The sequence below is a fragment of the Prorops nasuta genome, unplaced genomic scaffold, assembly GCF_024137725.1.
Source record: "Prorops nasuta isolate Cenicafe-Biocafe unplaced genomic scaffold, Cenicafe_Pnas_1.2 PNAS00014, whole genome shotgun sequence".
NCBI lineage: Eukaryota > Metazoa > Arthropoda > Insecta > Hymenoptera > Bethylidae > Prorops > Prorops nasuta.
The window spans coordinates 3,558,281-3,584,653 of NW_027116811.1; the positions used below are offsets into that span (position 1 = coordinate 3,558,281).

General features: G+C 43.5%; 1 protein-coding gene across 2 annotated transcripts in view; it reads right to left on the minus strand.

Annotated features, from left to right (window-relative positions):
* Nucleotides 1–741: 741 nt before the first annotated feature.
* Sema2a (Semaphorin 2a) overlaps nt 742–26,373 on the minus strand; it is a 140,785-nt gene continuing 115,153 nt past the window's right edge. For both annotated transcript variants that reach the window (XM_066735288.1, XM_066735287.1), the window contains 8 exons: nt 15,072–15,134; nt 14,002–14,109; nt 12,987–13,257; nt 8,504–8,734; nt 8,010–8,423; nt 7,322–7,598; nt 6,759–7,206; nt 742–6,501 (listed from right to left, as the gene is read on the minus strand). In XM_066735288.1, the coding sequence (XP_066591385.1) occupies nt 6,427–6,501; nt 6,759–7,206; nt 7,322–7,598; nt 8,010–8,423; nt 8,504–8,734; nt 12,987–13,257; nt 14,002–14,109; nt 15,072–15,134 (1,887 nt within the window). In that variant the 3' untranslated portion in view covers nt 742–6,426. The remainder of the gene's footprint in view (nt 6,502–6,758; nt 7,207–7,321; nt 7,599–8,009; nt 8,424–8,503; nt 8,735–12,986; nt 13,258–14,001; nt 14,110–15,071; nt 15,135–26,373) is intronic.

Here is a 26,373-nt window from a genome sequence, read left to right on the forward strand (position 1 = left end):
TTAATAATTTAAAATTTAATATTATAGAAATTTAGTGCTATAAATTGGGAACAAATCGAGAAGAAGCTGCCATTCGATGCACGTATATGGAGGAATAAATAAAACACATTTATTCCACATCGACTATAGGTTTAAAAATAGGATAGAGCTAGAAGGACGTTGAGATATATTTAAGCGACCAGACGGCAGGTGCTATTTCTTTGAAACATTTTTGTCTGCTAAGTCAGTCTTCGTCTATGAATGAGGTCGCTGAATTGGAATGTAGACTCTTACGTCACTAACACTCGGAGTAAGGTATTGATTTCACGCTATAGGCAGAAGAATAAAGATTGGTCGGTTGATATTCGCTGCATTGTCGTCACACCTGAATCCCCCGCGACACCTCTTACCAAACGGTGACGTGTAAAAAAGCAGCTAAAGTTACTCCTCGTGACGTCAGTAGCTCTAATAAGTAACTCCGAGAGGTCTGGTGCTGCATAAGATATGGACTTGGAAGCGTAGTAAGTAATTATTCAAATAAAAAGGATACTTTGAAGTTAGAAAGTCTTTATCGATCGTTTGAAACGCTCTGGCTAGAAAAGTGTCAGCACGGTAGACTCTGCATACCCTTTGCCCCTTTCAATCTTACCTGTAATCCAATCTCGGCCGATGCAATTGTTAAACGAGTTCGCGCTTGTACAGTCTTTCGTGGGATGTTTACAGGTGGAAGGTCGCGTGTATAATGACAAATATACCAATCAATCATTTATTAAAGCAAAACTTTATTATAGCAATAGTGAACAATGGATAACTATTAAAGATTTTTAACATGTTTTTTTTTTTGATAAAAATAGCGATTGGATGTTTAGGTTTAGTTAGTAGGTGAATATCTAAAGGATTCCTTATCGTACGAAATTCTTTGAAATAAAAGGTATCTACGATCATGTCATTAACGATTACGGCGCTCACACATGACGATGCGCGCTTATACGTCTTTATATCCTCTAATACGTTTGCAGGGAGTGTACCGTACACCGGGTGGTTCATCGCGATAAAAAATATTAATTCTAAACTTATAATTACTTAAATCTGTAAGAATACTAAAAATATCGTTAAAATTACTGCTTAAATAAATATGTAGAGAGTATGCGCAATGAAAAATTCGTAGAAGACACTTTAGAATAAGGTCGGTGGTTCTCGAACGGTTTCGTGTCCTTTACAACGATGACAAATGATCGGGGACGAAAAAATGTGGTGATGCAATCGCTTTTTTTTCTGGTTAAATCGGAGATTTGGCAGAACATAGCGCGAGTTAATTAGTCTCATGAATAAGCGCAAGTCCGGCGACAAACATTAACGGAGCGTCTCTTGCGTCGGGTCCCATATCAGATATCGATCGATTCGACATTTTGCAAACAAAACTTTTGAAGCACTAATACGCACTCCGACGGTAGCGTTAGCCCGAAGCGAAAACGGATCGTCCTTTCCCGTACGGTTAAATTGAATTCCCGAAGGCTCTAGAGGGGGATCTCGGAGAGGTTCAAACGATCCACGGTACACTACCCCTCAGCCCTAGTTTCTCCGCCCTTGATCGTTGCTGCCAAGAGAGAGAGAGAGAGAGAGAGAGAGAGAGAGGAACAGACGGTCTGTAGTAAAATGTGGATGGGGGGAAAAAACAGGGCCAAACGGAAACTGTCGAGAAAATCTTCTCGGTGATTGGTTGATTTTTCAATGGATCATTGAAACAAGTGAAATTCGATGAAAAAGGATCTCGCAGGTGAGTAGAGAAAATAGGGCATGCGGGAAGGGCGCGTGAAATAGTAGATGGATGATCGGCGGTCCGTTTCTCGCTCACGTGGCGGTTCCTTTGAAGACGTTAAAGAAAAATGAAAGATGTAGGCAAGGTGCGCGCTTCGTCAAAATTCTCCCCGAAGAAACGAAAAATAAAAGAAACAAGAAATTGTCCATTGCCCCGTAACTGTGAGCCTAACACAGTTGTCCTAATGATATATTTTAATACGTCCTTACCGGCTAACCCCTCCTTATTTGCATCTCGTAATAATGAATCTCGTCGATTTTTATATTTATATATATTATATATATATATATATTTAGGGCATCTCGTTCATTTGTGTCCTCTTTCTGGATTTTACGCGCGTATGTGTAAACGTGTCTGTGGTTGGATGTCCTGCGTCGGTGTGTGGTTGTGCTCGTCGCGTGTGTATACGCGCGCACCTAGATGTATCGATAAACGACTGTGTTATCGTGACGATCATCAATCGCGTCCACTAACCGGCTAGCCTATCCCGCTTCTGCGGTCGACGTTGCGGGATTATCGATCGGAAATATGCAAGAGAGAGCCAGAGACACGAGTAGGAATCGATATTAATCGTGTCGTAAAATATGTATGACTTATTTTTGCTATTTCTCCTTTTTTTTTTAAGAAAAAACTGATGGTTCGACTCAGCGGTACAATCACGATAGCTGGATGGAACAAAGATGACACGTGTCTCGTTAGGCCCACTCCACGCACTCTCGATTTCCCGCTGCGTCAATCGCTTTCGCGTTACGTACAGTATCCAATTATCTTACAAATAATATGTCTAACAACTTTAGGTTCATCTTAGATTGCTTTCCGTGATCACGCCGACAATTATCTGAAGAGCTTCAACGTGGGACCACTGACATTCAGTGAAATTACACTCCAAGTGGGCATATATAACCTACGTTAAACTTATTACACCATATACATTTGATACTATGCAAAGTAATAGTAATTATATTTTAACGATCAACTATGAAATTATTCGTAGAAAGTATAGGCATGTACTTACATGGGACACATTTAATTTAGGATATGAATATTAATAAATATTTTACATTTCGTTAACATTGATTGTCCCGACAAAATTGTTATTGGAAGGAGAATTTGGATGATCAGCGATCGCACGCCAAGCTCCTACCCAAAGATCATGTATCTTATTGGTTTATCGTAATATTAAAGTCGCCATCGAAGCGCCACTGCTATAACTTTCTTCTTTAGATTACGATAAATAGGCTACTATTCTTTATCCTTCTTCGGTAGCACTCGACACTCGCACAATCACCCACGTATGTTAATCCTACACATTCCTATACACACACGCATATCATCTCTCTCTCTCTCTCTCTCTCTCTCTCTGTAGCATACACTCATTCATTCTGTTTCTCGATTTCCTTTCGCGCACTAAACTCTCGAACCCATTACAGTATTGCAAATTTTCTTCGGTGCTGGTAGAGGTGGAAAATATAGGGGCTAATGAGTTTTCAGACAGCTTACAAAGTAATTCGTCAATTCTAGCTAGTACCTATGAATTTTGATGGATTTTGAAAATGAAAGGATATCGAAATGCTGATAGAGAAACTTATATGCTTAAAGCTACAAGGCAGGTGTGTAGCTCCGAAAAAAAAATGCAAAAACTCATAGAGCCTCTTCACTTTCATACCGCAGCGACGAATGGAATTAGTGAACTTTCTGTGTGATTCGGGGTCATGATCCCTTGCGCACGCTTTTCATTTATTACTCTTAATTCAAAAATTAGCCTTAATCTTAGGTCATAATACTATTCAATACTTGTTGAAGCTCATAATAAGTACATACTCGAGATTTAAATTACCAGTTATTGTATTACGCTTACGAATCTAGGGTCTCGCATATTCTCTACCCTTTTTAGAGTACATTTATGTATGTGTATGTATATGTATATATATATATATATATATATATATGTACTATTTATCGGCTATTTTAAGCCGATTCCTCGGCATGTACCCCGTGTACGCTGACGAAGATAGGTACAAAAAGTATATCATCGACCTCGGTGACCATACAACGACGGTCTCTGTACAAGATATATATACCAACAGTTACAATACGTACACACCTACTTCGATTACCCTCGATCGCCCGAGAAACAACATGCGGTGGAAATTCGCCCGGCTCATCGAAAGTCCCTCTTTTCAAAAATTTATCTTCCGCTCGTTCTCCCAGCACTGCTTGGCTTTTATAAGGCGCCCAAGAGGAATCTCACGAAGCGCTCTCGACGGCGTCATAATCTATAACCTATTATGTATACTATATATATATATATAAACTTTATGTACAAATCTATGTAGGGTGTAGGTAGGAGCAAAACTATCACCTTTGCGAATTTTCTCTTATCAGAGGGAACCTTGATCCGTACGCAGAAAGGTGGCATGACCTTCATCCCCCTAACTCTTTATGGTCTATAGAGTACAGTATAATATATATATATATATATATATATATATGCATGTGTATGTATGTATAATAGTATGGCGAACGGGGTCTAGCGGACGCTTCGATCCTTCAGCCAGTCACGCGGCAGCACCAATCAATGAAACGGTCGCGAAATGGCAAGAGACCCTGGGGAAAAAGAGCGATACGCCGTATAATAGCCTTCAGAATCGCAGATCCGGATGGAGCAATATCGAGGAGAATTCTACTGCGGAATCAGCTAACGAGAAGCGAAGAGCAACGAAGCGTGTCTGGTTGGCCGCAAATGTTAAAGTGCAACATGCTCGGACCGGTATAAACGATATTTGCGTGAAATTTGAGATTCGCCGGAAGGATCGAGCCAGAGTCTGCCGACCCTCAGTCTTCGTTCGTCGAGGGGTCACCGCACCCGGTAGGGAAACGTGTGCGGAAATCACGCGGTTTGCTCAGTAATTTCCGAGGATGCGACGAGCCCCGTGGCTTCGTGCCCATCAAAAACTAATAAGCAAACGCCAATTCTCTACGCTAATATTAGAGTTAGCTACGAAGTTTACATTTGAATCCTGAATCTGGTATATACAATGCACCGAAACTATACTATAACGCACATCACGAAACACATACGGCAGGACCGGCCGCGGCGAACGCCTCCCTTCTCCTCCACGCGACTACCGCGTCTACGTCATCGCAGTGCTTGCTCGTCTTAAAGAATAAAATTCATCGAAATTCACGGCTAAAGCCTTCTTCCTCTCACGGGTTCTATATCTATATATAGCCGCGTAATGTAGCACCTTGGCGAAAAAACGCAAATGCGTAACGCGTGTGTCTCGATCGTCGCTAAATGTATGCGTGGATCATAGTGGAATCCCAAGATCCTTCATCGTCCTTACGGGATTTTTCTAAGTACGTCGATCAAACGCACGTGCATGACCTAACGATATACGACTAAACTGTAAACGATAAAACATATTGAAATACTTCTTGCGGTAGAAAGAAAGGAGCGCATTTATACGTAGAATTATTGCTGCGTGGATGAAAGGATTTTTGCGGGGTAAAAATAAACTATATATAAAAATGTATACGTATATGAGAAGCTGAAGACAAAGTGCCGCGCGTGCGCAAAGCCGTTCTTATGAAGGTATAACCGATAATAATCTCATGTGTAACCTGTATGAGGTCGGGAAACCCTGACCGGGCATTTCCGATACGAACTTTCGTTTCTCTTTCGTCAACGCGTGTGTAATAGTATGTGTGTGATTGTGTATATATATATATAGATGTGTGTACTCATCTTCGCCTGGACGATATCATTGCAGATTCCTCGATAGCGTAACATACACTCTTAATATACACGAACGAGACTTTCCCGATTGATTGTACATCCTCGAAAATTGCCGTATCTTCGGGAGAACCGTTTGTCCTCGATTCTTCGTCGAAAAGGAAAGAGCAGCTACGTGGCCCACATTTATCCACCAATCGTATCACAGGTTTATAAAAAACGGAGCAATGCATAGCTCTTCGCTTAATTCGGATACACGAACTATCGCTAGAACGCAATGTATCCATGGAACATCCCTGGAACATTCCGAACTTTAACAGGCTCTTACTTCTTATCGCTATTATTATCGCTGGTTTTCATAAGGAAAGAAAATGCGCGTAACAAGCACTCCGCAGACGAGAGAAACGAATGATTGCGAAAATCGTTATACGCCTGGGTTCTGGTATTATACAGTCAGCGTTGCGATCACCGGAAGCCGTCCTCGTACCTTGCACGCCCAATTACACTATTTACAGCGAAGCGAGTACAAAATTCTTCAGGTAAGGAACTGAACGAAAAATATATCTTCAACCGGAATCCTCGAATGATCGTAGGTGCGCGCGCAACAGCGCGCACTCTTATTCTCCTATCAATTAATTATATATCTATAACCGAACTCGCGCGTCGGACTCGTTGAGTTCTTCTTTTGTACAAATTCGTGGTTCACTTTTGTTCACTCGAACGAGAGTCTGGCGAAGAGGAGAGCGTCCAGTGCGGCATGGCCCATCAACAAAATGGACAAGGTCGACCGTAGGCCGAGGACCGTTGCGCGATTCGACGCTGGCATAGCGCTTATCGTTATCGCTGCGTCGCTCTCCCGGCTCGACGTGCTGCTGTCCAGTGATCGACTCCATCAGACCAGGGGCGTTCCATACACCTCGTTCGTGTGGACGTTCTGATTGCTATCGTTTTGCCTCGATGCGCATTGCTGTCGAATAAAAATTCACCATTTTTTATATCAATTTAGAAATATGCCATTGCGAGTAATGGAAAAGGGAAGTGGGTTCCTCGTACGTGCTGTACGAATCAAGTTAATTGGCAGAAGCCACAGGTATACCGTTGCAGCGGTGTAATAATGGCAAAAACAGGAGAGAATTTGATAGAAAATCGAGTAATTGGAAAGAGTGCGGTATTCTATAGCTGCACGTGCGTACATGGAGCAACATTTTATCGAGACAAACTTACAGCCTGCTTTCTCTCCCAGCTCTTCATCGCTGATTTATATTTCTCGAACTCGTGACACCAGTCTGAGTAGATCTTCTGATAGTCGTTGGATTTGGCAGGAGCCGAGCATCTATGAGCGTCTACCGTGATGTTGTAGGAACAGAGGAGGGCACCCCCTAGCCAACAGTCGTATCTTCCAGCATCTTGCTCGTTCACGCCTACTATCACCAGACCCTTCTCCGATGTTTCAATAAACTTGTCGCCGCCGACTCCATATTTGTACGCAATCTGGTAACGTCCCTTCTCCTTGCTGTAGTGGTACCACCTCACCTCCTGGTTCGCCAGGACTTCGGGCATCTTCACGAAACACCCGAGATGCACCGATTGACCCCAAGTGACCACGAGCTTTCTCTTACCAACGCTGCTGTCGCACACGTCAGCCGTGCTGTTGGACACGTCCTGAAGCAAGCTGAATACATCCAAAGATATTTTATTTCATATATATATATATATATAGCTATGGAGAAAATTCTGAACGAAGAACTGTGATAAATGTAAATATAAAGAGGCGAGTATATACTTACCCAGGCTCGTAAGGTTTGCACATGTTTGTATCCTTGTCCCATCCACAGTAGGGATCATGGACACAACGCAGACAGTTGTCGTATCGTCTGGTGCACATGACCAGATCGATCTGTTTTATTCTGTGATCGGAGGCAACGTAAAGAGCTTTGTGCTCTTTTGAGATCTCCATCGCTTGGATTGGCTCACCGGGTGTAACGTCGAAGACATCCAGCAATATCGACTGAGATTCTCCGTTACTGTCGATCCATTGAACTACTTTGTGTACTCGCCCGTCACCTGTAACGTAGCGTGAGAGAATCGCTTTAGAGTCACCTAGCCAGAAAAATTTATGCTTCGATCAACACCGTCCCATAGCAAAATATGAGCTCCGATAGGGGAAGGAGAAATGGATCAAAGTGCGCGGTGCTCAAATACCAGCGGCATCCGTTTTATCCGCACGAGTGTTTACGAAATTTGTCGGAAGAAAGATTTCTCTGCGTAATCGCGCGATATTGTTCCAAAGTCACAGGTGGTCGTGTGGCTTAAGCGCGTATTATCGCGACAAATTCGCACGCGTTACAGGCTCGCTCGTTAACGGCGGCTTTGCGGAGAACGGAGAACCATCTGTTGCGTGTTGGACGGGATATTTATAGCTCGCGTAAGGTTTGTTTGTTTTTAGGAGCGATAAGAGACAATTTTTGGACTTACTGGAGCCAGCGTAGTAGACGGTGTATTCCAGATCGATGCCGACAAAGTCGATGCGAAGTTTGTCGACGACCAAACGCGTGAGCATCACGTCGCGTTTGTAGAACACTGGCTTCTCGTTCTCGTGCGAGATCGCAGAGTCCATGAGGGGATGCGACCTAATAAAGTTGAGGACGGTATCTGGCAGGGACTCCGTGTCGTTAACGCACTGACCGGGACGTGGTTCCGGCACCTTGTTGGACAGCACGGGAAGCCAGGCGCTGCTGCTCGTTGCCTGCTCCTTGAACTTGCCGCGGAAAGCTTCCTGGATGGCATCGATGTGGAAAGAGCAAATTGCCGAGCCCATAAGCCCATTTGTGGAAGTCGTAAAAGTACCGTAGAAGTGCGTGTCGTCGTCCGGTACCTTGTAAATACTCTCTGAGAAAAGAAAGAAAAGCAGTTGCGATAATTTTCTCGAAGGAAAATCACATTTTCTGTCGGACCTGGAGGAAACTTACGTATCTCGTTGAAGTAGAATGGAAACTCTCCGGGTATCGAACAGTTCAGTCTGGCTTTCAGATACGTCGCCCAATTCTGCGAGAGAATGTTCTTGCCACCGGTGTCCCTCTTGCAGACTCTTGCCACTCGGGAATACACGCTTTTACCGCAGTTAATGTACTCGACTGCAGTTTCCCGGAAGAAGAAGAAGACGTGACTTCCGATATCGTATGATCCCACGAAATTCGGTTCTGAAAAATTGCGGAATCCAACATTTAATTAAGTCTTTCGAGAGCTGTATGGTATAACGTATATATATATATATATATATGTGGGATTATATCGCTCTGGTAGCATGGATCTATGGAATGAAATTTTTCACGATTATTGCATGGCTCCTTCAAACGGTACTGACACATTTTAGACACATAAAAGTTTCGTCAACAAAATTCGGGATCAGCCAAAGCTGGCACGAGTATTGTATCCGAATTAAGGTAGAAGGTGGAAGAGAAGGCAGTCGTTTTACGAGTCTCTGTTAATCCGAACGAGTCTCGTATCCCCCTGGTACCATTTCCTCGTATAAGTAGATGTAGTCGTGCGCACGACTCGAATCTGCACCCTCGTGCGTCCAGAATACCTAATGGCAATCCTCTCAAAGTTTCAACGATTTTACCATGCACTTATTTTCTTAGGAAACTAAGTAAGGATGATCCGACCTTTCGAATAGATTCTAAAAATGATTAAATTGCATCTTATATAAATACTTTCTTCTTTTTCTATACAGCCTACACGCGCGATACCCACGCTTTAACACAATATAATAAGAGGATTCACTGTTCAGCTTCGGTCGGAAAGTAATTTCCGAAAAACTCGGTGCTAATAAATTTGGAGTTTAACGATAATGACAAGGTGGTAGTATTAGTATCAATAAACACCATTTGGTAATAAAAAGTTTCTAATAGATCACAGCAATCGCTGCAGTAGAGTATGAAGACATTTGAGAAACTTTTTATTGCCATCGGAAAGGGACTGAATGGTTCTTGCTTGGCATTTCTACCAAGTTTTCAAGGGAGGCTGCGCAAACGATTTTTCGTACAGTGTTTTTAATGATCGTATAAATTATTCAGACAGATCGGCTTCTGCATAATTACAATACGCCGAGCGTTTAAAGTCGTTAAAGTGAAAACGCGTTTCATGAGACGAATTCGCAAGAAATGACGACGAGGTGGTAGTTAGTGGTATATATGGTATATAGAAAGAAGAAGGTTGCGAGGTAGCTGCTTGAAAATTTCAGGGGCCAATACGTGGAACCATGAAAACTGTAAAACAAACGTTACTCCACCGTATCCAGGTTGCTAAGTACCGCAAGTTGCCGCAACTGAAAAACCGTCCAAGACTCAAACTACCCCCACAGTTTCCATTTAACACTTTTCCAGCGCAACTTGGACTTACCGCAAATTTAATGAGCATCCACTTGTAGTTTTACGATCGAGTCTCATAAAATTCCTCCACTGTCCTCCCAAAGAATTCGTCAATAATTTAACAATTACTACCATACGCTTTCTCGCACAACAAAGGCTTATTATATTCACCAAGAGTGTAAAATGATAATTACGAGCGATGATAATACATGCAGCAACGGCGAACTTTGAACGACGACGCGTATAGTATAGTAACAAGATGAATGCAGTAAAATTTAGAATAGCGACATAAATCTCTCCGCAAAATATCTAATCTGTTCGTGGACGAGATACAGCTATTCCGGTGGAGGTAGGAGCTTGAGAAAGGGAATGAAAATCGAATTTTCTCACGTTTGCAGCTCCATGCATTGGAACACCGCCACGACGCGACGCGTCGTTCCATTTACATTATAAGATGATGTAGAGCGAACGACGCCGCAATCTCTCTTACGGTTCAACGATTAAATCGATTGTCTGACGGTTCGACGTCGGAAGTTTGATATATTAAGTCGTGGTAGTGGTGAAAGGTGGCTGGATTGGAAGGGGTGAACGGGGAGAAGGCGAAGGCGAATCAGTCGAAGCTTCGCGTCGAGTTTTGATTGGTCGCTCGGCTCGTTTCAACTGCACCTCCAATATATATATATATATATATATATATACACGTGAGCCAAAACGCGACAAAACCGTTTTAATTCAACGTGTCGCGTGCTTCTCCGGCGAAAGAAAGTAAAAAGTGTAAATTTCGTTTAAGACCGAGAGAGTGCTTTGCCTTGGGAAGGGGAGAGAATGCCAAAACTCAGAGGCTCGTAGTTTATCATCCCTTTTAAGTAATCGAGGAGCATAAAGCAGAAAAAGAAAACGTGCTTGTAAGAGTGTCGAGAAGTCTAGCACTTGATACGCGCAAGGAGCTGTGAAAGTGGATGGTCGTCAGGCAGTTATTCAAAGCTTGTTAAGCTTTCCGTCTTGCCAGTTTTATTTTCTCCCTCGCACCCCTCTCATCTCATGCGATAGGTCGGTCCTTCTTGGCCTTACAATGCCTGCATCCTTTATCCCCGTCAGTTTACCGTTGGCTTTCGCCATTTCTGGCCGCGAATCGCATCAGTCTTCATTGTGCTAGGTGGTGGTACCTTTACTAGTATATACATATATACCTATATATATATATATATATATATATGGTACTCCTAGCAGAGCGGAGGGCTACAGCTAGAGCACAGCAACGGTGAGTACGAGTGGCGCGTGAGCCCATCCGTCTCCCGGTAGCTCGCACAGTGCCTCTTGTACATTTAATCAACGCCTCTGCTAATAGACAAACTCGATGCGACGAACAGAAGGTTCAAGAAAGCGATGGCGGAGTCAAAGGGGCGGCTATCAAATTAAACGACGAAACAAATGGCTAATCATGCATCCCTAGGGAGGTGCGACGGGGGTTCTCCTTTATACCGACTATCTCACCAGACAGCTCGACTGTCAAAACTCATTTGAAACCCGTTAAGCTAACGCGAAGCACGAGCATCTTCCGAAATAGAAACAAATTACCGCTCGGAAGGAATAACACTTAAACTTTGCCAAATTTGATTTTACCTAAAATGCGATCACTTGGACAGCAGTGAAACAGACTTGTTTTATACGGTTCAATATTTTATTTCGAGTCGGAGCAAACGTGTCAAAGCTCGATCGGATGGTTATAACCGCGATTTGGGGTTTACACATATATATATATATTATAAGAGAGAGCACACGAAAGCTATATACGTAATAAATAATTGATTGTTTTTCGTCCAAGTTCCCCTCACGCCAATAGTAATTTCCGTTAAACTGGAATAGAGTGGAATATTTTAAGATAACATTATTTAATTACGCCGACTGTCGCGCAGGCCGATCACGATCATCGTGTGCATTCGACTCACGTTCGCTTCGATCTACATTTACCAATTTCCTTTGGACTCCAGGAATGACGGAAAGAAGACTAAGAAGTGGTGTGGAGCGAGAGGAGGAATAAGGTGGGAAAGGTAAATGGGGGAGGGAGAGGGGATGAGGGGGGGGGGGAGGGAGGACGATGAAAACGATAGCAATAATTTTAGACGACGCGAGCAGAGGAAAACTGATTAAGCATCGGCTGGGACGAACGGCTAGGGGGATTATATCGAGGATTCGAGCAAAGTTTAACTTCTTCGACGAGGTTCCCGCCCTTTACGTCCTTTCTTGCCATTCGAGAGAGTACTTCGAATGGGACGTTTAGCCGGGACGATCGCAAAGGGGTGTTATTTTATTACCCCGCTCGTAGATTCCCCGTGCGCTCCCTCTTCATGGCCGATAGTGTACTTCCTACCACCCCACGCTCCTCTACCCCCACCCCAATTTATTTTAAGCAGCCACGCAAATGGGCTACGCGTTCTCGACTCTTCCAACTCAATTCTTCTTACGCCTGCCATCGTCCAACTAGAAAATGTCTCTCTCGTAAAATAATCGGCTCGAGAAAACCGGCTTATTCGCGTTCATTCAACTTCCAAACTGATTTCTCTCGGCGCGGATGCATCATCCGGAAAGAGGAGAGGATCTTTAAGCTCGCGCGCTTGGCTCTCCCCATTCACTCGGTCTTGTTTATCCTTCTACGCTTCCCTCATCAATTCCCTTTTTCCATTCACCATTCACACGGAGTCTGCCCTATACTCTGCGATGCACCATTCGCCTCATCCTCGCTCTGCGATACATCGCCATTTACTTGCCAATCCCTGTCAAAATTACGCCCCGAGCCCGTAGGAAATCTCATTGTCACGGGAGCACTTTGTAATTATCAGCGAGCAGACGTCTTAAGGGGTCGAGATGGTATTATACGCAGCTATGCGAATGTCAGTCCTCGTGCCTGTTTTATCCGAAAACTCGAGGGACGACCCCATCGATTTTCATCCGAAAGAATATACGAACGTTCTCTTTGGCTTTCCTCCCTCATGTTAAAACGGTACAGATTTTCTATTACATTGTAATATATATATATATATATATATATAGGAATAATATTTCCTCGCAAGGATATACTTACTGTCCAGCCATTTCGAGTCGTACTTCAGTGTCCTCTTGAAACTGAAAGCTTTTCGACCCGTAGTTAGATTATAGAGATCCGTGCGAAAGATAACAGTGTCGGCTTTGGTAAATTCAGCGTTGGTGCCGGAATAAAGGGCCGGTAGATCGCCAGGATTTCCCTTCTCCACCCACACCGCCGTTGAGTTGTCCGCAGGATCATAGGGACACTTTGCGATGCCCATTCCAACCCCCGGAACAAACTCGTGACGAGGTAGATGAGTGAGATTACTCTGCAAACAAAGTAAGGCGAATAATGCAGGGCCAGTGCGCCGTAAATAATTTACTGAATTTGCTCCACCATAAGCCCCATTGTCCAGGCGAACCGATAGTGTCATTATAACGCGATTGCTCCTCGTTGATAAACCCAATCGCCTCCAGTCATTTAACCAGACTTTGCTTTATCATGAACGAGGCAAATTGGCGAGCGAAAACCAACATTGATTTCGCACTTGTTGCAATCTTTTTCGCTCCACTTTGTATATTTCCTTTTCTTCGACGTTCACAGAGAGCTCATGAAACTTTTCGAATTAAGGAGCCATTATAAACAAAAGGAGCGATCGCGTTATAAGGGAACGCACTATCGTACACACGGGACTCGTAATCTTCAGCAAAGCGAAACCAATATATTCTTCGGGATCGTTACACGGGTACTTGAACGCAGGATCGATTCACTTTCTCAAAAGAGTTTTCGAGAAGGACACTGACGTTTTATCAACAAGTTTAGCGAGAAATTCAATATTTGTTCGATCCTTGCATTCAACTATTTCTGTCAAAAGTCATAAAGTTTTTCTTCCCCCCCCTCTAGAAACTCATTGTACATTCATATCGAAAGGGTCTTTGGCTATCGCGATATTCATAATGTCAACTGACTGCATGATGTATTGTTCCTTGAATCCAAAAAGAGTCGTTTATATATATATATATCCAGTTTTTATGCTGTCAGAAATGGATGGTAAATATATATGAAGACTTACATAAATCACCCAGTCCTTGGGAGAATGAGCGTTGGTTCCGCACATGTAGAGGCGATTACCATCCCCCATAGGCTGTATCACTCTTATGTGATTTCGGCAATCAAAATGCTGCAAAGTAAAGAAGAAAAATTGAATGTAGTCGCTTGACAGGCTGTATATAGTGGCGATATATAGTATGTTTTATGAAAGAGCACGGGAGTTCAATATGCTGCTGCAAATTTTCTCCGCGGCACCATCACAGGCGTTACGAGAAAAAGGAGGAGTGGAAAGAAGTGCGAAGCGATTTTGTGGTCGAACACGTCGCATGCGTTTTTCCTAGCGAATCAGCGAGCGCCAAATAAATTGGCTTTGTCGTCACGTAGGGAATATTCGCGTGGACCTTACACCTTGCTGCAGCTGCGCGCGATGAATAAGAATGGGTCGATGCTAAGTGCGCACCTTTGACAAATCGAGAACCCATTTTCATTGCGCGAAAAGTGACCGAGGAGAAAAAAAAGGTGACAGTGTCGCCAATAACGATTATCCTCTCTATCCGGTAATAAGGATTACGGTGCATTAAAAAAAAAAAAGAGTGAGACACGCGTGGCATGAAATTGAATTAAAAATATTGCAAGGTGTAATATTTTACATCGTTAAACCGTAATATCTTTCGACACAGCCTTCCACAAACGGGCTATAAATTCTTTTCACCGATTCAAACAGTACTGCAATGTCCATTAAAGCCCAAGATTCTGCCTTTGCAGCTTTCTTTTTGCTCCTGGTCAAAGGAGCCCTTTCTTCGAGATCCTCCACTTCGGCGCTTGAGCTGCTTACAGCTTTTTTCTCGGCCCTGCAACTGCCCATCCTACCGCATATCCCTATTCTCACCCCAGTTCGTTCACTCTTCCCCCCTCCCCCCACCTATTCTTCCATTTTGTTCTCTATAACGACGATTATGTTACTTTCTCATTTGAGAACGTACTTCGGTCGGTTTACGAGTAAAGCTATTAGGATTCCTTGGAAAAACGGGGTGAACGAACGAAGCGAAAATAGCACGTAAAAGATATCGATGGATTTTCGATTGAGCTTACCTCTGACTTTCCCTTGGATACGCAATTTGCCACGTTGCTCGGTTCCAGGTTCAGGGCATCCCTCTGGAAGAAAGAAAAAAAAGTATTTAGCGAGATCCTTTATTTACCATAAATTAACATTTTTTTTCGTTTAAAGAGCTAACATTCCGAATCACTAATTCTCCTCATAAATTTTCATCTCTCGAGAGATTCGAGACATGCAGCGTGCGTACATGGATATTAAAACGGTACAAAGGTATAGCAAGAATCGTACTCGGTGCAAATTTAAGGAAAATTTATGATTCCACATAACGTTGCTTCTCGGAATACAGCGACGAGCCTTGAACGTAATTACCAATCTTCTCTAGAAGCGTCGGGTCGCTCGATATAACACTGTATACGTAGCACATATAGGATTATTCGGGTCAAGTGTGCGCAGCTCTCATTTCTAAAATCTGGTAAACAATATATAGTTATGAAATGATTTTCAGTCGAAGAAACCGAGTTAGCTCGTGTTTGCCCAACGCTCAAGTCTAAAAATGAATTTCGTCGAGAGTTACATTTAAAGAATAAAAACTCAATTATTATACAGAAGCTATATATATATATATAGATACACCAATCCACGTAAACTGTATCGTGGTACTAGAGACATTGCTCAGTCCGAATAATTTCGTACCATTTCTTCTCCTTTTACTAGATATATCGTCGATGCACACTTTTACCAACCGTGCACAGTTACCCCGAATGACTGTACTATTACATATATATATATATATATACTATATATATACGCACGCAGCATGTATGTATGCATACTGCATTTACCATTGCACTTTCATCGAGGAAAAGAATAAAAATGTTATGGCAGTTTTGTTCATTCGTGTAAGGAAAGCTTGCGGCGAACACTAGCATCAATTATTCATACGATGAAATACGTGATGTTGGGTTTTATGGGATCGCTGAAAATCTCGGGGAATTGGCGAATATTGCAAGTGCGTGTTTCGAGCTGTGCAATGGACGCATAAAGAAAATTAGAGCAGCAGAGGGGTGAGTAATGTTTAGAAGGAGGCAGAAATGGATGATTGCCGTTGTCGGGCAGGTCGGCGGCGCTGTCGTGATCGCGGATGTGCCCCAGCCCGGAAGAGGAAGTGGTTCGTTTGCGTGGTCAATCGTCCGAAACGCGTTAGCCTTAACGATCGATCTCCTGCGGACGTCGCGTGCCGCTCCATCCTAGTGTCACGGCCAGGAACGGTGTTCGTCCACGAAATCGTCCCCACGGGCCACGTCAGGATCGAGGGTCACCCGAAACGACCGTTCCTGACGACATTCCAGGACCACGAAACTCACCCGAAAGAAATGATCCGCAAAAATAAATGCTTACCCTCTGCTCCAAGGGAATCAAATCACGCATCACTGAACGATCCTCTCTCTCTCTCTGGCTCTCGAAAGATGCTCTTAAACAGTGTACCAATAATAAAGCAAGGATAATCAAAATAAACCGAAGGATCAGTATTTCATGTAAAATACTCGGGACGTTGTTCGTGGAAATTAAATTAAGCCAACGAGATTCAAGGGAAGCGTTATCAATCGATTGTATAATTACAAAGGCGTAAAAACTCGTCCCTCGCGTGTTCTAAGTGCGAAAAAAAGCTTTCGCGTCGAAAGAGGTCAATAGGGCTGGAGGTATAGACGGGGTATTGCTGGCGTGTTCCGTTTTATCTGCGCGTGTAATAATTAAATTCGACGCGTCGATGGCGTACACGTGTCTGAGTGGGGGCGGTGGGATATACCGCATGGAGTGTGTTTCGACGTGTGGGTAACGCGACAGCGTCTACGAAGCTGCTTATCATGGAGGTCGAGTGTGCAGTGGCGAGTGGCGCAGTGCACGAGACTCGCGGCGGGTGTTTCATGCTCGAGGTAATACCAACGCACACACACGTGTGACGCGAGGAGGCTCGTGCATGCGAGAGCACGGGAAAGATCCGTGATTTCAGCAGCTCGCAACACACGTACGGTACACGTAGTGTACGTACGTTAGTGGCGGGTGCAGCCTCGCCGCTCGACTTCCCGTTTGGCCTCTCTCGTTTTACTAGCACCCACTTAGTATTATTCCGTACACGCCCGTTCGCCATACCGCCGGTTACTTATGTAAAATGAACCAGGTAGATCCTTATCGCTTGTAAATGCGCTAATGAACCCCTCTTCCCGTTACTCAGCGCCCACTCTTCTCCTTGCCACAGATGAAAACCTGGAACACCTTCGTTCGTGCCTTCCGCCAGCTTGCGGGAACCGTCGCGCGCGCAAGCCTCTATCCTGAAAACTTTTCCGCAGCTTTTCAAGCGTAATTTATAAATGAAGAGGGCCAGACTTATCGCTGGAACGTATTTAAACGTGGCGTCGAGTGGCTGCCCTTTGAAATCGAGCTTACCAAACGAGGCTTAATTCGAAACGACGAATTATTTATCCTCTTTTTTCTATTTATTTTTCTTTTCAGACCAATTGAATTTCTTGGAATATACCGCTAACCGTGCCTTAAACTATTGCGATTAGTTGCTGGCTGGCACGAAAAGGTTGACCTTGCGAAAGCGATCTCTGCTTTCTTCGCATTATACTTAAACATAGTTGATACAGTTTCTCCACGCCCATTTAACGTAGCGTAAGTTACTATTTAGAGCGAAAGTAAGATCGTATCTTTTTTCACATGCAGCTGTAACAGGCTATTTATAATACACGGTTGACAAGGCACTGGCTGATTATGCACAGCTTTATGGCCTCGTGGGTAGAATTTTCGTTGGCTCGCTTTCCCTAAATGTACCACGAGGGTATCGATCTTATTGTGAAGCCGTCTTGATACGCACTCTGCGATCTGGGCACAAAAAGGAAAAGATTTATATTCCTGAGGACAAAAGCCTCTTTTTGCTAACGTCGCTTATTTAGCAACGGAAGTCACGAGAAAAACGTGAGTGATTTTGGAGAGACTGTATCAGAGGTTGTATACAGACCAAAGTATATGATTCGTTTGCGCAATTTTGGTCTCAGAGTCCTAATTACTGACTTCTAAAGGAAGACTATAGCGATTGGTTGGTGGGATCCACCCCGGAAAACCGTTAAAATCATTTAACGATTACGAGCCCATCATACACCTGCGCGTGGGCGTTGATAACGACGCAGTACTCGTTAAGTACCGCGGTGCATTAAGGATGCTATATACGACGTCGGTTCGCCGGTAATTAAAAGGGAAGCCATTCCCGGCATCCGCACTTACCTGTAAGCCAGTACGGATCTTCTCGTTATACTAATCATTACTATCCGGTAGTGGGTCGAGATAGAGATAGGTTAACGCAAACCTAATAAGAGCTTCGTTCTTCATCCAGAGGAAATGAAATAAAATGTTGAGAGCTTTGAGAAACGTTACGTGGCTGGCTCGGCCAATATCTATTAAAAATCTTGCAAGAAAGTAAACCTTGACGTTCCCATTCCTCGATTATAAAATTATTCGAGCTTTGTTTTAAAGAATCTGCAAATGCAGAAAATGCCGTTCTTATTGAATTTGCAAGTGTTTCGGAATAATTGAAATGCGAATCGAACCAGTCCTCTGGATGAGTACATGTATATCCTTGTTACGAGGAACGTACGATTTCCGTGAAATTCACGGTATGGGTGCAGGTATCTGCAATAATATTGTCACCGAAGCGTGGTGCATCATTTTATCGCACCGCCTACGATGCCATTAACTTTATGGCTTCAGCGTGCCCCCGGCATGCAAAAGCCTCGACTTCCATTACCAGCGCGGTACGCTGACTATTAAACACAAATATCTTCGTGCTCTCGTCGTCACGGACCCTTCCCTAAACTTCGCTCGGTACATATATATATATATATATATATATATACACTCGACTTTCCGTGGATTCGTAGTTGCTCGCTCTTTCCCACCCTCGAACAGTGCTATACCAAACGCAGATGTCAGCACGAAATGGAATACGAGTCCCGAATGTTACGTTCTTGCCACCTAAACGTCCCACCGCTTAGCTTAGAAACGAGGAGCACCGCTCGCTTCCTCGGTATCTCCAACGAGAAACAACTGAGCTTGCAGGAAAACCAGACATTCCGCCAGATTTACATCGACTAGACTGACTTTTTTTCTTGAATGCGAGTAAACGTCCCTGAGATATCTTGCGTCGCTCTCGTTAAATGGGTATTGTAAGCAAAATGCATTGGCCTGTATAGATATATACACGCAACGCAGGAGCATGAAAAATCCAAATTTCAAAATACTCTGGGGATTATGCGGGGGAGGAATAGCTGGGGTTGCGATGATTATTATCGTCTAGCGAAAGAAGCATCGCAAGAATATGGGAGAAAAATAGGTCAACATTCTTGGCTGTCATATAAAGACCGAACAATCAACGGTTTTCTTATACGCTGTAGTGCATTGTGCTCCTGACATTATCGGACAATGCCTTTCTGGAACAACATTTCACTTCCCACGGGAAGAATTTGCTCCGCGATTAATTCTCCGGGAAAAAATTATTAAATATATAAAGAGAAATACGAGAAGTTTTTTTCTTTATAAATAATAATCACGAGCATACGTGCAGTATATATATACACATAGCCTAAGTAACGAGGAAGAATGATGATTACTGCGTTTCGAGCGCATCGAGTTATTTCGAGCGATTCATCGTGGATGAGAGATTGTGGTAGATTGCAAGAAATGTGGCTTGATTATGAAGCACCGGTGACGAGAACGCACGTGTAATCACCGGCTGAGAGTTGGCGTGTCCTACTTGAGATGAAGCCGATGCTCCATCTCGTCGTCTTCGGATGATTCGAGGAGCCATTCGCAGCTGCAATTCCTCCCTCTCGGCAACTCTGGCTGTTTTATAGGAGCTTGCGGTCCAACATTCGTGGTCCTCTGCAGCATCAGCAGTATAGCGGTTCCCTCGGACACGTGAAGGGCTGCTTTTAGACTTTCGACATTCGCGGATGCCTTGATTAAGTCCTCGGTGAGGTGACGATGTTGCGAAAGCAACGGCCAGAGATTGTCAAGGCATCGTTAGTTTCAGCGAAACTCGTTCCTCGAACTCCGCAAACCCTACCGCAGACCTCAGAGCTGCCAGTTTAATCAAGACCAGCCACCACCAACGATGCCTCCTGCGCTTCAGAAATTTCCAGCGAATATACAGCCAGCCATAGGTTAAGGAGTGTCTTCTCAAAGCTTTCGCGATCCAACTGTTCGTCCACACAGGCTGCCGGTTTGCACAAAGCCTCGTCTCTTTCAACCATCCTCGCGCAATTTTCTAATATTTTATACCGACGAATTTTCCCTCGCTGTATTAATTCCGATGGGAAACGAGATTCGTCAAACGCAACACCGCCTGTCGTTAACACGACCTACATTTACAAAGATTTATTACAGTCAGCCGGAGGAAGCCATTATTCTTTTAGGAACATAGTTTTCTTTCTTATATATATATATTTGCTGAGAAGTATCGGTTAATGAATAAAGCAGAGATCAATAATTTATACTGTGTTGCGGAGGACGAGGTTGAAAAAATTGTCCGGAAAATGACTAAGGGAAAACACATGGAGCGAGTAGTGTGTAGGCTATCCAATTTTTCTTTCTTTTTTTCCTCGCTTGGTCAGAGAAAGATGGTAGGAAAGCAGTATATGCACAAGATCATACAATTTACCGTACTAAAATATTGAAAGAGGAAAACTACGCGCCTCCCAAGAGTATCGACACCCCCTAACCTTAGGAGCACAAGGACGTACCCTAACGGTACGTGAGAGACTCCGTTAAAAATTTACGAGACGGAGCCACCGCGGCCCTTTTTATCTCATCAAAAAGTAAAAGCGAGCATCCCGACGTTAGTCGTTGGAAATTCTCTCTACTCGAGCTGATCACGCATTGCGTGAACCAGACTTAAACTCGCGGCAGGAAACATTTGGCATTCTTGAAGAAACACGCACGGTAAATGATTAAGCGTCTCTTTGCTCCGTGAAACAAACCTGCAGTATTTTACGAGAGAGGCACTCGGCTTGCTTTTTCCTCGAAAAGTATATAAAGGAAGCCACCCTCCGTGCGTCCCTCCTCCGCCATCCCTTCCAAATCTCATTGAAAGGAAATACTTAGGAGATCCTTTTAAAATTGAATTGCAGTAAATTCATTTCATGCGCGACGCGATGCGATGCGATGCGTAGTCCCGTCAGGTATGTGACCTTAGTGCGTAAGAAATTTTGCAAACAGGTTTGACGTTTCAGCCGAAGGAAAAGTGCCTTTCGTTGTCGATCGGCACCGTAAGTCACTTTTTCCTAATGGAACCGCGTCACTCAACACTTTCTCTCTCTCTCTCACACTTCGAGTCACGCCGTATATATAGTAGAAGGAGAAAGAAGCAAAGAGCTCGCTCTGCATTCAACATTCATATCAATTCGATATACGGTGAATTTTTTACGATTTATTTCTTAGTAAAATCGATTTTATTTATATGGCTATGGGTGATTTAGAAAAGAGGGAGAAAAAGACAACCAACCATGCGCATCTTCCTCGTGCCACTTCCTCTCCTACCGTATATACCGTTCATACACGCCCTAATGAAAACTTTTTGCCACATTTTTCCCTCGAAGCTGCACACATTTCAGTTCACATAATTTTCCCTTATCTATATATATATATATATATATATATATATATATATATATTGTATATACGTTACGCTGTACTATATCCGAACGCTGGGTCGTATCATTCCAATCAACGGACCGCGGTGTAACACAGCACACAGTGCGCATACTTAATAAGACTCGGAACGGAGCTGTGGCATATTAAATAGAAAAGAGTAGCGAAAGGTCAACAAAGTGGAAGACTGCGAGGAGCGAGAGGAGGGGAATGTCGAGCTGATAAAGAATTATGAAAACAATTAAGGTGGTGCGATAATGAGAAAAATAGGGACGGAAGGAAAGTGGCTGAAGAGATTGAGGTGAAAAAAGCGAGTGAAAAGGAGATAAGTTGGAGCGTCTTGCAGAGTGGGATAAATATCCTCGGAGGTGGCAGCGTGGAACGAAGAGGAAAGGGAGCATTGCTGACAGTTACTTCTTCAGATAATAGGGCCGTTTCGTAGTCTCCAATTACCAACGTCGTTAAGCAGATTCTCTGGAGAGTCGGAGAGACTCGAGAGAAGAAAAAGAGAGAAATGGAAGAAAGGGAGTCGTGCCAACTTTACGGAATTCTGAGTTTACAATATCGATGTTTGCTCACCGACCGACGAAGCTTTTTCTTCTTCCTGTCCAGAAAACTTTACAACTACTCTCGCGACCACCGCTGTTTTTCTCCCCTTCTTCTCCCGCACCTTTTTCGCCAGCTTCCTCTCTTCGCCGAGCTTCGTTGAGCTTTCAATTCTATCGGACGTTACTATATACCTTCCGTAATAGACGCGAACGTGTATGATAATAAAACAAGAGTGGTTACGAGTGATAGACCTGTACTTATGTACGACTCGCTGCAAGATTATACCGGTAAAAGCTCGGGAGGATGAAATTACGTTAGAATTCGTAATTGAAGAGTCGCGCGTAGACCGCGTTTAGCGTAGCGTGAATTCGGTGGTGAGAGAAATTTCGCAAGTCGAAGATTTGGCGATGCGGAGTGGGGCGACCGTTTCGAAAACAGAAATACAAGGTAGGAATGAGGTACGATGGTAGCAGCAGGCAGACGCAAGATGCAGGCTGCTCAGGATGTAGCGACTCTTGTAGAAGCTCATCAAACTGAAATTTCGCGAGCGGCTTATCCCAAATTCATCGTCGCAATAAACTCGACGTTACAACTTGTAGCGACGTGGTGTCTACCCACGCTAGTAAAAGCGAGCCGAAGGGTAGAAATTGAAGGAAGGAAGGAAGGAAGGAAGGAAGGAAGGAAGGAAGGCTAGGTGTTTCGAGAAGGAAGAGAGAAGCCTCCTGGCTCTCCTAATACAAATACACGCGAAGGGGGAAGCAGGCTGGCCGGGTCGGGTGTGAGATGTATATTTAATAACATCATTTTAGAAAGCAACGCAGAGCTGGCGTTTATATTTCAAAGCTTGGCAGGATTGTTTACTGCCCTGTCCCGGTTTCTCTGCGGTTCTACCACTGGCCACCGCTTCTCTCAGCAGCACTTACGTGCAATACGAGCATCCCACGTATAAGAAAATCTTAAGATCGTACGTCGCATACTCCCACAGGCACCAGTCGATCCCCCACACTCTCTCGCTTCCAATGCCACGAAATCCATCCCTCTTTTTTACAGTTGTATAAATCTTCCTTGGCTTCTTCAGGCTTAATACCTATAAGCAACTATTAAATTCAACGTAAGACTCTCGATTCTCCAGACTTTTTACCTCGATTGATCAAGCTTATTACCTAATCGGTTTCGTACAATCTTTTTTGTTTCTAAAGATTACTGCAGTCTTCCACGTAACATTGTAGAATGCAACTTTGACATTGGATCATTCACGAAACGATATTCAAAATGCTCGTATCATCGAAAGAGACGAAATTGCGTTAAGAATATACTGAATATATTAATATGCAATTTACGATAGAAAGTAAGGTAGGAAAAAATTTGATCCACATATAGGCTGTTCACGTGAGTGAAAGTTTCGAAAGTGTTGGAAACTGTTCGAAGCTACTGTAGCTTTTCGATGCTTCTTATAAAGCACTACGCTGTTACGTGGAGGGTATGCGAGTGCCCGCGTACATAGAAAGCAATAGGGGAATGGCTAGTGGCTATAGCAACTCTAAACTTATACGAGACTCATCTCTCGCTTTCCGGATTGGTAGCGACGGCGCGTGATATCTCATCTGCGGTTTTACAGCAGCGTAAATCGAATGCTGCTTCCTTAATACTTTATTGCAAGCAGGTAAACGTAAAATCGCCGTCTCGTCTCTTCGGCTGGACCAATCGGCTGCGTGCTCGATCTGCTAGTCCAACAGGATCATGCATCCTGATCCTGTCACGGATTGGCTTGTGCTTTATTGGACCCAACGCTATTTTATCGATTTCGATTTTCATCCCTTTCAACCGAGCCTCCCATTTTCCAGCCTTTTTCTCTCTTCGCCTACCACCCTTTATTACCCTCCTCCTCCTCTCCCCAAATCTCTCTCCACGATCCTCCCTCTCTTTCCTTTACTGCTCCTGGTATACGTTGTGTGTGTATATATATATATATATATATATACGCCTTCCTCGGTACATACGAACCGCATGCTTTATTCAGATCGTAGAAAACTCAGCAGTCGAGTTCGACTCTTCTTATTCGTTATAAGATCATCGATGGACAACTTTGGTAACTGGATTTGATATAGCAAGCCATGCAGTTATATTTGGTGGTATCTAATAAAGAAAGACGCTTTGTTTCCGTCAAATCTCTTCAATTTACTCTCCTTTCTTCCCTAGGAACGTGGTATATATGTTTTATTTACACGGTAGAGAGCGAAATAACAAATTGATTATGCTTTTAGATTACGAGCGAATCTCTGAAATAAGGACCGAGTAAACAACAGATGTAGTTTTTTATATCATTACTTATTATTGTATCGTGGTAAACGACTATTAGTATTTTATTTAAAATGTTTTCTACCTAGTGTAATAATAATATACAAAAGGAATAAAATATAGATGTACGAGCTGCGTTTTGCACAAACTATTCCGATCGATGTATAAATTTTGGCCGAGCAAGGGAAATGGGAAATAACAGACGAAAGCTTCTAGTTTTATTGATTCGGTATCATCGAACTGCTGAAAAAATTACAAGACACACAGCGTCTTTCGCAATAATGCAATTTTGTAAATTGATGCAAAAGCATAAAAATAAAAGTACCCGGTCGTGTATATAAAAAGTTATTAGCAAAAATATTGTTTTCTTTCGGACCAATAATACCCGGATATAAATCCTGCTTTACGTATCCCGTTTGAAACGTGATTTAGTTGGCCGTACTAAAATCATATTTTATTTCGATTTTGACAGCGGGATCATTTTTCTTTCGTAAAGAAATAATTGATATCGCTTAAATATTTACTTCGAAGCTTATAGCCCTCTATAGAATTAGTTCTACTAATCTCCTGCCCCTCTATTCCTGGACCGCTGACACTTATGACGTCGTTCATCCTACGGGCAGAAAGATGAAAAAGGGAGCGTTTGAGGAACGCAGCTATCTGATTCCGGATTGCAATATTATCCAGCAACAAAGGAGCGGGCAACTTTTACTTTCATCGCGATTAAATTCGAGAAGTATAATTCGTTCCAGTCGTAGAATATTCGTTACAACAAACGCACCCTCCTCTTATATGTATGGCCTAAGGTAGAAATTCGAAAAGCTACACTCGACTATTCAAACTACGTACATTACTCACGGGAACGCGTGGAGCTGTTCGCCCCTTTGGGCCGGCGCGACGCGCCGTACGGCTCGAAACTTTTACCCCTTATGAAATTGTAACGTGGCTGGGATTAGCATGGAGTATTGTCTCGTACGCGAAGGGAAAGATGCCTGTCATGTCACGTGCCTAAGGACAGTTTAAGTGGTTGTCCAATCGATTCCTCTATATCTATCCAAGGACTGCCCGAACCTTTCCAAACCCATTAAATTGCCCTCTTATTCTCTAAAAACCATTATTGACATTCCTTTGTCATCTTAATTTGGCAGAGGAGCTACTTATGCCAAAAAATTCCACTTTTATCGCGACACTTGACCCACCAGTTGTCAATCCTCTCGTCTCTCGTTAGAAACTTCTGATCGTTGGTACATATACGCGTCCATTACCCGAGCTGGTTTGCAGAGAAAAGAAATAAAGGAGACCAATCGTATGGAGGTATAATAATAAATAATCGTTGCATGCAAATTTCTCTCTCGCTTCTGGCTTTTTTCGCCCTCTCGGTTTCTGGAAGGTGATACCTCTTTCTTGAAAGCAGATCGATCAGTATGTATGTATGCAAAATGCAAAATTGTATCGTGGCCCGGTTGCACCTTGCTTTCTTATGTTTTACCGTGTTCGTTCGTGTTTTCCGTTTTACAGTTAGCCACTGGCTGCACCACCACCACTATCCCACGTATACTGTGTGTTGCTCGAAACATCCCTGGGGGTTGTTGGTAGGGGTGGACGACTCTGCGGCCTCGCTCCTCGCTCTCGCTCGCCGGCTAGCGGCCTGGCGTTAACGTTTTACGGCTCGGAGCCACCACCACCGACAGCAATGGTAAAATCGAAACCCCATTCTCCCCGTCGCCGTTAATTCTCCATGGAATCGAAGCCTGCGGTAGCAACGTCGCTCGCATCAAGCTTGCAATG